General features: G+C 35.4%; 1 protein-coding gene across 1 annotated transcript; it reads left to right on the top strand.

Annotated features, from left to right (window-relative positions):
• Window positions 1-513: 513 nt before the first annotated feature.
• LOC112507679 (wall-associated receptor kinase 2-like) lies at window positions 514-3,144 on the top strand. The gene is made up of 3 exons (XM_025112342.1): window positions 514-1,432; window positions 1,515-1,685; window positions 1,828-3,144. Exons 1-3 carry the CDS (start codon window positions 514-516, stop codon window positions 3,042-3,044), a joined length of 2,307 nt encoding a protein of 768 aa, XP_024968110.1. The 3' UTR covers window positions 3,045-3,144.
• Window positions 3,145-11,847: the final 8,703 nt, after the last annotated feature.

The raw sequence follows: 11,847 nt of genomic DNA, 5'->3' as shown, positions 1-11,847 counted from the left end.
CACATATTAATCAAATGAAATGGACGGTTGAGATTAGGTTGTATTGGTTGCACAAATGACAAGGGTTGTATAATAACCAACCTCTATATATATATATATATATATATCGACATTAATCATTTGATTTTGTTATGTCATTTTATTTAATAGAATGTTTTTTTTATAAATAATTATACGAATAAAACCTTTGCAAATGCAGATGCAATTCACTTTAAGTCCGTTTGACTATCATTTTTTATTAATATACCAAAAATAAATTACAATTTATAAGAATGTGTAATTTTAAACAATCGAAAAAAAAGGCCTTCTATGACTTGCTGGATGAGAAAAAAAGATTAAAGAATTGAAAAATATCAACCAACCAGTGTAAACGGAGACGAAGCATCAATGGTTGGTGACATATATGACAAAACGCAAGACAAAGATGGGACCATAAGAAGAAAAAGAGAACAACCCATTTGCTTTTAAATCCATCTCTCTACTGCAAGAAGATCCTCCTCCTCTTCCATAACCATGATGTTCACACGTAACTTTCATTTATTTTTGTTCATGTTTGGCCTTGCAATCACGGTGTCTGTATCTCACACAACCAACACCACCGGTGATGCTGCCACCATCACAAAAGCCACCAACGTCACCAAGCCTGGCTGCCAAAGCCAATGTGGAAACGTGACCATTCCGTATCCATTTGGGATAGGTCCAGGCTGCTTTATGAGCGACTGGTTCGAAATGACCTGCAACACTAGTTTTAATCCTCACAAGCCCTTCATAGGCGGTGTGGATATCATTGACATATCTGATTCTACTTTCCGAGTCGCTAACACAGTGGCAAGCAAATGTTATGATCAGAATGGAAGTGTCATAGAAGATCATCCTGCGCAGTTAAGTCTTGGTTGGACATCACCTTTCACGTTTTCGCAACAAAATCAATTCACTTTGATTGGATGTGATGATTTCGCCTTATTTTTAGGACCTGAACAAGTAAATTTCACCAGTGGATGCATTGCGTTGTGTACAAGACCTGAGGACGTTGTGAATGGGTCCTGTAGCGGTGTTGGGTGTTGTCAAACGTCCATCCCAAAGGGAATGAAGTACTACTACACTTCTGTTTATAGCATGTATGCAAACCACACAAGTATCTGGTCTTTTGATCCTTGTACCTACTCGTTCTTGGGGGAAAAAGAACGGTTTACATTCAATGGGGTGTCAGATTTTATGGACCCAAATTTCAGGAATCGGACCAGGGCTAGTGTTCCAGTATTGGTGGATTGGGTGATCGGTAACTTGAGCTGCAGCGAGGCTACAAGTGCTGGTGTCTTGGGTTGTCAAGCAAATACTGAGTGCATTGATTCTGATACTGGGGTTCCAGGATACAGATGCAGTTGCAATCAAGGTTATCAGGGCCAGCCATATCTTGATCCAGGCTGCCAAGGTTAGATCTTTTCTTTCTGTTATTACTAAATAACCACTGAGTTTGTGTCTGATCTTATTGCAAATGGTTGAACAACTGATAGATATCAATGAATGTGAAGATCCCAACAGTAATCCCTGTGAGGGGATTTGTACTAATACTCCTGGAGGCTTTACGTGTTCCTGCCCACAAGGCTATGTTGGAGATGGCCTGAAAACCGGACGAGCTTGTGTTCCTGAAAATTCACAGTTCCCCGTTATCAAGTTCTCTCTAGGTAGCCACTTGTATTCTTATTGCTTTCTATCGGTTTATCCGTCTACGTTTACTTTATTCACAGTAAGGACTCGATATTCTAAGTTCGGATGCCACAAGTCATCATGACTAACTTTCTTTGATGTGTGGGGTAATATATGCAGGTTTGGGGTTTGGTTTCTTGGTTGTTTTAGTTGGAATAACATGGTTGTATTTTGGTGTCAAGAAGAGGAAGCTTATCAAACTTCGAGAGAAGTTGTTTCAACAAAATGGTGGTTTGCTACTGAAACAACGAATCATGAGCAACGAGGTCAGTGTCGACTCAACAAAAGTATTTACTGCTGAGGAGTTGGAGAAAGCCACCAACAATTACGCAGAAGACAGGATTTTGGGCCAAGGTGGTTACGGAATTGTATATAAAGGTATTCTTAGTGACCAACGAGTCGTAGCAATCAAGAAGTCTCGGGTAATGGATGAGACCCAACTAGAACAATTCATCAATGAAGTGGTAATCTTAACACAAGTTAACCATCGGAACGTAGTGAAGCTCTTGGGATGCTGCTTAGAGAGCGAAGTTCCATTGCTCATATATGAATATGTCTCCAACGGAACTCTCTTCAATCATATTCATGGTAAAGGCGCCATGACTTGGTTATCTTGGGAGAATCGTTTAAGAGTAGCAGCTGAATCTGCTGGTGCACTTTCTTATCTTCATTCAGCTGCATCCACGCCTGTCATTCATAGGGATATCAAGTCTGCAAACATATTACTAGACGATAATTACACGACGAAGATTGCAGATTTTGGAGCTTCAAGGTTAATCCCAATAGATCAAACACAAGTAACTACCCTTGTCCAAGGGACACTAGGGTATTTAGATCCTGAATACTTCAACACAAGTCAACTAAATGAGAAGAGTGATGTTTATAGCTTTGGGGTTTTGCTTGCTGAGTTTCTAACCGGGAAAAAACCTCTGTGCATGGACAGACCCGACCATGAAAGAAATCTGGCTACATATTTCCTTGTGTCACTAAAAGAGAACCGTTTGTTTCAGATTCTTGAGCCTAGAGTTGTAAAGGAAGGTACCCTCGAGCAACTTCAAGAAATTGCTCAACTTGTGAAAAGATGCCTTAACCTTACGGGCGATGAGAGACCTACGATGAAAGAAGTGGCAATTCAACTCGAAGGATTACGTAAGTTCACTCAACATCCATGGGCAAGTCGACATGATGATGAAGAGAATGCAAACTTGTTAAACATAGAGACCGAACCATCCGACCTTTATCCAGCATCAATAAACCCCTACTCCAGTACCGGGGAACTCTCTTCGGGCTTTAGTATCGATACTAATCTCATATATCCTCCAAATATTCCCAGATAATACGATTTGTTACTATATGAACGTTGGAGGCTCATCAAATCGATTTGTTATGTCCAAGTATAAACCTTTAAATAGTATTGTATTTCAGTTTGTGTTTGACAATAGCTGCATGTTTTTAGGGCTATAAAACTCTCATTTGTCACCTGTTTTGTTCAAGGCTAAGATATCAAAATGTTCATTCTTTCTTTTTTATTGTATGAAGTATTCTACACACACACACATATATATATATATATATATATATATACAAAGATTTCTCTGCAAGAAAACACATCATTAAATATTTTGAGACATTTATGCGTGACAAAATCTAACATATAAGATTGGCATCCATAAAGACTTGGACATGTTTAGCAATCAAATGCTTTCTTTGTTCTCCGTTAGTTAAATTGTCATCTTTTGATATGTCAAACAAGCCGTTTGACCCATACATGTGTAATGTGTGTGTGTGTGTGTGTCAAATGGTAAATGATACATGAATCTAGCTGATAGAATGATTGAGTGTCATGAGAGCAACATTACGTGGCATCTTAAGAAGCAAGTTAGTTTACGTTTGGTTTGTAAAATGAAATTTAGTAGAATTTAAAACCATTGAAAGAATTTAATTTTGAGGGAATTGAAATGAAATTTGATTGAATTTGACCACACATTTGCTTTGTATAGGCATGAGAATGAAATATGCCCCGTTGGCGAACCCGATATACCCGCCCTAACGTAGATGGGGATATTCTCCGCAAAACCGGGGAATGGGGATGGGAACGGGGATCCCTAAAGTTAAAAATCGGGGATGGGGACGGCGCCAGGTAACGTGGTCCCCGTCCCGCCCATCGTTGTATATTAAATATTAAATATTTTATATATTTATTATTAAATATATATATTACTCATAAATATTTAGATTTAATACCTTTTAGATTTAGAAATAATACTTTGTCCTTTCTTCCTATATACATTTTTTCTGAGTTGTCGTACCTTTTTTTAGATAAAAAACATTGGAAGCTGAAAACGTTAGATCAAAGAATTACGTATGATAGTATAAATAAGCATATTTGATACTCCATAAAAGCAAAATTTTGGAAATATATATGAGATTTAAACATTGACCATTATCGCTCGAGTTTTTTATTTAACACATTTGATTTAAAATATCTCACATAAACCGGAAAAGAGTCCCCGATTCCTGTTGGGAACGAAGACGGAGATAGAGATGTGATCATATTCCCTAGTAGGGATAGGGACGGAGATTGGGATCGGGGATGGGTGTTGGGATCCCCGCCTCACTCCCATGCCTAGGTTGGTAGGAATTGGAACGGAATCACTCAAAAGAACCTAGGGGTGAGGGTGTAAGAGTGACAATAGTAGCATAATTCTGGCAGGGGTAGGGATGGTCGGTGTTGGCTAAATTAGATACAAAAGGATGGAATTCGAACCTTCCATTATGCCAATGAATGATGAATTCATTGATTTGTAGATTTCAATGAAATTTGAAGGATCCCATCCATTTGAAGAAGTGAACCGAAAAAAATTGAAATTTGATCAAAGAAATTTGTCATTTCAATTCCATCAAATTCCTTTGAATTTCGTGAACCAAACAGCCCTTAAGGAGCATATGAACAACCGCTAAAGGCCTGTACTTATATTCTAAGCTGATGATGCATGATCCAACGATAGGCACTTGAACACGACAAGATTACTTAAGAGCGTGCTTCTATAAAGAATAAATAAGTCAATTGATCGAAAATGGAAAGTGATAGCCTCGAATCTGATCGATGCTACAGCGGTCACGTCCCCTCTATTTCTCCATTTATCTTATATTGGTCTATTAAAACCTCATCCTTGAGGATTAGTGCAATATGATCCACTTAAGGCCATTGTTAGCAATTGAGGAGGAGGCTTTACTCATAGAGGAAAGCTTTATAGCCATCTTTTTTCTATTTTCATCATGCATGCTTCAGATGATGGCCTAAAGCATTCGGGTTACTGATTAGAAGTCAAAGATTTAAGCCTCACCAGATGTAAGAAGGTCGAATGAATTTTGTCGTATATAAATATTATATTATTTAAACAAAACATGTATTGTTTAAATAAAACAATAGTAAGAGGACCTTGCCTATTTACATCTTAAAAGAATTGCATTTAGCCACAAGACAATGAATTTCTTGTGCCACTCCTTTTTCATATGCGGACTGAACGTGCCTTCAATTCGAGGAGTACGTTCTGGATGGTTTCAATCTTATTGAAGATCATGTTACATTTGTATTAAAACGATAGATCGACTAAATAAGTATAAATAAACAAAATATAAAATTTTATATCGTATATAATCTATATATATATACTAAAGGAGAAACCAAGGTTGATGACTTCGCTTCTCCTAAAGGTTGAAAATTTATTTATCTTTTTTTTCATTCATTCTCCTATAATTTTTTTTTAGTTTCACATTCTAATTTATATAAACATTGATTATTCATTTATGTTTGCATTTAACACAATCTTTTCATTTTCCCTAACTTTTCTTCATAAATTGTTCATCATTCAATCTCTTTTTCTCCATCTTCATCACTTGATTTGTTTTTCATTTCATTTTTCTTCATCTCCATCACTTGATTTGTTTTTCATTTCATTTTTCTTCATCTCCATCACTTGATTTGTTTTTCATTTCATAAATTGTTACTTTTCAACAAATCTATTTTCAAGTTTATTTCGAGATTGATTTGTTTTTCATTTCATAAATTGTTACTTTTCAACAAATCTATTTTCAAGTTTATTTCGAGAAGACCAATTCAGGTATGCGTTCCTTTTTATTTTTGTTGGGATTTTAGAATTTTATTTTTTTTACTTTTCTCTTCTATGATTTTCCTAAGTTTTCTCAATGAAACGGAGAGTTTGTTCTTGACAACACTTTTAAAGTTTTCATGGCAACAATGGTTCGATTAATCGTCTGATGATAGAATCTTGGAAGTATTACAAACCATGATGTAGCCTCAACAAATTTCAACATTTTTTTGTAATGGTTATCTTTTTCAAGTATAATTTGAGAAAACTAATGTGTGTATGCTTTCCTTTTGACTTTTATTGAGATTTTTAAAGTTTTTTTGTTACAATTTTTCATGTAGCATCACCAAACTTCAATATGCCCTTTTTTAATGGTTATATTTTTTTTAGGTTTATTTCGAGACGATTAATCTGAGTATGCAATTCTTCTTAATTTTGTTAGGATTTTAGAGGTTTTCTTTAACTAATGTCTTCTACATTTTTCTTAAGTTTTTTTTTTCAATAGAACCAACAATTTGTTTTTAACAATTGTTTTAGAGTTTGGTTGACAACAACTACTCCTCATGGAATATTGAGAAACCAAGTTTAATGAAAAACCATTTTTTATATTCATCTTTTATTTTCTCATTCTTATTTTACATTAAAATNAATTTAAATTATATATATATATATATATATATATATTAAAAGAACAACCAATAATGATAAGGTAGATTCATATATCAAAGATAATATTGATTCTTATTAGTTTAATATATAAATGTGATCATCGACTCATTTAGCTAACTTCAATAATTTTAAAAAGGATTATTGTCAGTTATATTAAAATTAAGTCTTACAAATTAAAACAACAAAGATGTCTTAAATGAAAAGGTAACATAAAAGATTAATTTAAATAGAATCATTAATTATCTAACATTGTTGGAAACAAGATCTTCAATTTGTTCTTCATAATCAACTTTCTCCAATAACTTGTCAAATTGGAATATTAGCAACTACGATTTTACTAACTGTTGTATACTATTTATGCCAAAATTAAGTTTTGAATTGTGCAGCTAATCAACTATAGTTTGAGTCCTTAAAACAAACAAGACTAGAATAAACAAAAAGAGAAAAAAAATGATAGGTATTTGGTGACGTGGAAAACTCTATCAAGCATAAAAACCTTAGACAATATCTCCATAATCTTAATATGCTATTTGTTTTAGTGGTCACCACCACTAGTTGCGGCCGCCACCACCATCATTGACCATCGGTAGCCACCCTCGACCACCTCCACCACAACAAACTCTTCCACCACCTCCACAACCACCACCGACCATCGACCACCGCCATCCATCCCCACCACCACTACCATCCTTGGCCACCTCCACCTTCTCCTCTACTACAATAACCTATTCCACAACCATCATTGACCATCGACCACCATCGTTCATCGCCACTACCACTGCCTACCACCATCGTTCATCGCCACTACCACTGCCTACCACCATCGTCGGCCACTATCATCGGCTACCACTATCTACCATCTCCACGTCCTCCACAACCTCCATCGGCCACCGACCACCACCGTCCATCTTCACTACCCCTAATACCGTCGGCCACCTCCACCTCCACCACCAAATCGGCTACCACCACATCGGCTACAACTGCTTCCTCCACCATCGTCAACTGCCACCACCACCAATATCCACCATCTTTACGTCGTCCACAACTACTATCGTTTACCAATCACCAATGTCTCTACCTCCACAACCGTTGTTGTTGCAATAATCTTCATCATGCCTTTGCCAATTGATAAGTATCTTCCAAAACAAAATAAAACATAATTTCTTCTATGTACAATTCGGGTTTTTTCAAACTACCATCAATAATATGAAATGTTTCATTCAACTTTGGTACTATTATATATTTGTGTATTTATGTATATGAAAATTGTGCAAAAATGTTTGTAAATTAAATTATTTAATGATTTACTTTATTTGTGTTAATTACAACTATTATATGATATATAAAATCATCTAATAACTTTTGGAAGAAACTTGGCTAGCTATGTCATGTCCAGTCTTAGTCATACCTAACATCACATAGACACTTGTTATGTCCAGTCATGTCTCGTTCAGTCCTACCATCTTGTTCTGTACAGTTCTGTGATGTCCAATCTTGTTCAATCATGTTTGCGCACCAAACGCTACCTAAGAAACCTAGGAAATATTGGGAGGTTAGAAAACTATATATCGCCTCTACCACTTTACTAGATTGTTGGAATATGAAATATCTTGCTAGTGGTTATAAAGGAATAAGAGGATTTAGAGGCCTTCAGATTGATATTTGAGATCCACTCTGACATAGATTTATTTTCCTAGGCAAGCTTCAGCCTAGTGAGTGTCCTGAAGGGTGGTTGGTCTTATAAGAATACCCCTTCAAAATCGGCTTTACATGGTCGTTTTTCGCTTTATCGAGGGCATTCTTAGATGCCTTTGATTTATCTTCGGGATAGGTGATGCCCCATTTTTAAAGGATTGCGAGTGTCATTGAATAACTCACAATCGATTGGGGAGTCACCTTGAGCTTTTGGCGGCTTATATGATAAAGGAGGAAAGCATCCGTAGCTACAACCTTTGTACCAAGGTAGGGGGACTAAAATCCTAATCTTGGGAACTTTCGTCAGTGATAGGAAGTGGAAGACTACGTACGTATTTGGCAAAGTGTCGACGTTATGGGAGAAGGACCAATTAATGGTTGGCGTCCGATTGGAACACCATCTAAGTGTCGGCCTTTATCAATCTTTATAGATGACTAACACTTTAGTCTTGTGTTTCTTGTAAATATTGATTTTTCTCAAGTGTAAGCCATTGATCTTAACTTTTCTTTTCTTCTTTCACATTTTCCCTCGATCCAAGCAACTCATCAATCGAACCACTTTAAAAATCATTCGGAATCTACGCAAAACACATACCAAGAAGCATAAAAAGCATTCTGAATAACAATCTTGATCGTGACTAGAGATAAACGGGAAATATTAATAAAAATGCATGAAAAAACTAATCTAAATACTCAAATACAATTAAAATGCAACTAAAACTAACAAAGTTAAGTGTATAAAATGCACTTAACAAGTAATTACATTGAATTTTCTATTGTAGGTTGTTTAATATGATTAATCAGTGGTGGATCCATGATATTTATCAAACAGATGTCACTTTAAGGTGGATCAACAACCTACAAAGTCATCTAATGTGTTTTTAGCCGAATTTCACCGTTTCAAGGGATTTTTTGGTTAGGAATGGGCGCCACTCTCCCAACCTGGATCCAGCCAGGTTTATTGATCATCCCCCCTTCCAACAATTGGAACTTGAGTTTTTTTTTTTTTTTTTTTGTTGATTTCGAGGGATTTTTACGTTTTTTGGTTAATTTTGAGAACTTTTTCAGATTTTTTAGTTTGATTTCAAGAGACTTTCCATTTTTTGGTTTATTTTTAAAGGACTTTTTTTGGTTTATGTTCCTTGCATTTTCTAACAACTTGAAGCACCCCTTAAAGTTTAACACGTACACTTTTCATACCCAAAAATATTTACGTACAAAATTAAGTTAAACGGATATAGGAAACCCCACTCGAAGCTTAATAGATCTGTCCCTAATGTAATTAATATAACTTTTTGTACAAATACAGAGAAATAAGTGGAAGCCCTCTTCCAACTCAATGGTTATACAACTTCCTATTAAATTTTGGAGCTCAATAAAAAACAAAACTAGACAACAAAGGTCGAAATCCCATTGAACATTCATAAAGTTGACCAAAATAATTTCAACAGTAATGATTTAAGTCGACATCGATGATAAGGCAATGCAAAAGAATACATTTTGAGTTTGTTTATGGACAAGAATCGATCACAATGTATGATAACATATAATGACTCAACCCAATAACGAGTCTCTTAATAACAGATAAAATATGAGAGATGATATTCATTTATACGTCAACCATCATGCAAAAGATATGATCAATCATCGTTCACGACTAACCAATTATGAATCTATCTACATAACCATTTCTCCTCGATGAGGCGAGGAAATATATAGGTCGGATTAGGATTCTAGAAGAAATGAAGATTGTGTTGGAAATTATATGTGAGGTTGGAGGTTTTCCTCCATCCCACATTGGTAGATAAAGAAATTTTAGAGAGACTTATTAGGCTTTCTCTATAATTGTGCTTTGAACATATGGGTAGACTCATGGTGGGGGCCTTTAATGGAAGGCCCAACGCACACGGGCACGCGTGGCCGAGGGAGTGAGGAGGCACACTTTGTACGCCGCATTGAAGCAGAACGAGCCTTGCCCCGAGTATCTTTTTGGTATATATATCATCGAGAGAAATGGGAAGCAGTTTTTTGGAAAAGAAAAAAAAATCAGATTTTTGACCAAGTTTGGAGATAAAGAATGTTGGAGGATAATCCTCCAACTATTCTTGATCCTCCACTTTTTGGGGGACGATATCGTGGGGGACTTAGGTTTTACCGGTATAAATACTGGGTAGAAACCACCCCTAAAGTATCACTTCAAAAATCGCTTCCTCTCTCTCTCGATTTTCTGCTCCTGACCGTTCTTTCTCTCTACCGAATCCTTGCATCCATCTTGCTTTAATATTTGGTTTTTCATGGCTGTTGGAAAAACAAAAACGTGTAAATCATCAAATCCCGGGGCTTTGCGACTTGCAGACTACTTTTGACGCATAAAACCTTTAAGAATAGGTTTTGTACCATGCAGTCTTCTACATTTACGTACCTCAAGAAAAACCAGGTTAATTGGTGTTTATTTTTTCAGCATTATATTTAATTTCCGTTCACTTAGTGAACACTCTCCTTCTATTCATTTCTACCATTGAATCTATCACGAAGGATAGATTCAACCCCATGTAGGAATATTGGTTTGGTTGAGATTTCGATCTCAAGAGTTCTATCTCGTTTTATAAAATTTCTATAGATCTTGGTTTTGTTACTTGTTAATAAAGTCTAAAAAATTTATTTATAAAAATTTAATATTTTTTGTTTTCTAATCCTTTTAATTAGTTTTTTTTCAATCAGATTGTTGTAGGTATGCATGTATATACTAACTATGAACATTAAACGGTTGATTTTAATTTAGGCCACAAATTAGTTCTTCAAATCCCATCTAGATATTCACATCTATTAAGCCTATCATCATAAGACTTGATTATATGAGAATCTTAAAATTTGTGAGATTCATGAGACCCAATTTAAATTAGAGATGACAAAAACCCCAAAACCGATGATGAAAATTGAAACTTTCGAATTGGATTCGCGGACATCTTATCGAGGACAGGGTGGGATCGGGGACATATTCAGAGATTTTAATGGGGACGGTGATCACCGACGCGACCCGGCCAGATATGTGTTTATACTAATTTTAATTATCTATATATATATATATATATATATATATATGTATAGTATCATTAAAAGAAAATATTAACATTAAAATTTAAAATATTTTTATTCACTTTAGCTCAACATCCCAAATAAGGCTCACGAAAAAGTCTAGTTTATTTTTCTAATCGTGATGTTAGTTGTATGATGTTTGAATTTCTGTTTACTTTAATTTATATTGTGATATAAAAAGTTTGTAATTGGTTTGATTATGTTTGAGACATTTAGACTTACATTTTTTTTTAAAAATTGTAATTTAATTTTAGTTGTGAAAAAATTAACATATTGTAATTTATTTCAGATGGTTCAGCTTCAGGTATAACCAACGGTCCAACGGCAAACGGAAACCAATGAGAAAAGAAGGATTTTTACCATTAATGGATTCCCCAACGGGGATCGACGAAACCGCGGTGACCCGGCGGGGATTCCCGATAAGATCCTCGACAAGGATCGGGGCAGTAAATGGGACGGTTTTACTTATCGGTTTTGGGGACGGGAATACCAATAACCAGCCTGTTTTCATTCTTAACTTAAACAATTCATTTGAGATAATTATGTTATTTGTTAAATAAATATAAAA

Source organism: Cynara cardunculus (assembly GCF_001531365.2).
Source record: "Cynara cardunculus var. scolymus isolate 2C chromosome LG 2, CcrdV1, whole genome shotgun sequence".
NCBI lineage: Eukaryota > Viridiplantae > Streptophyta > Magnoliopsida > Asterales > Asteraceae > Cynara > Cynara cardunculus.
The sequence above is the reverse complement of the archived record's forward strand: the minus strand, read 5'-3'. Positions and strand labels throughout refer to the sequence as shown.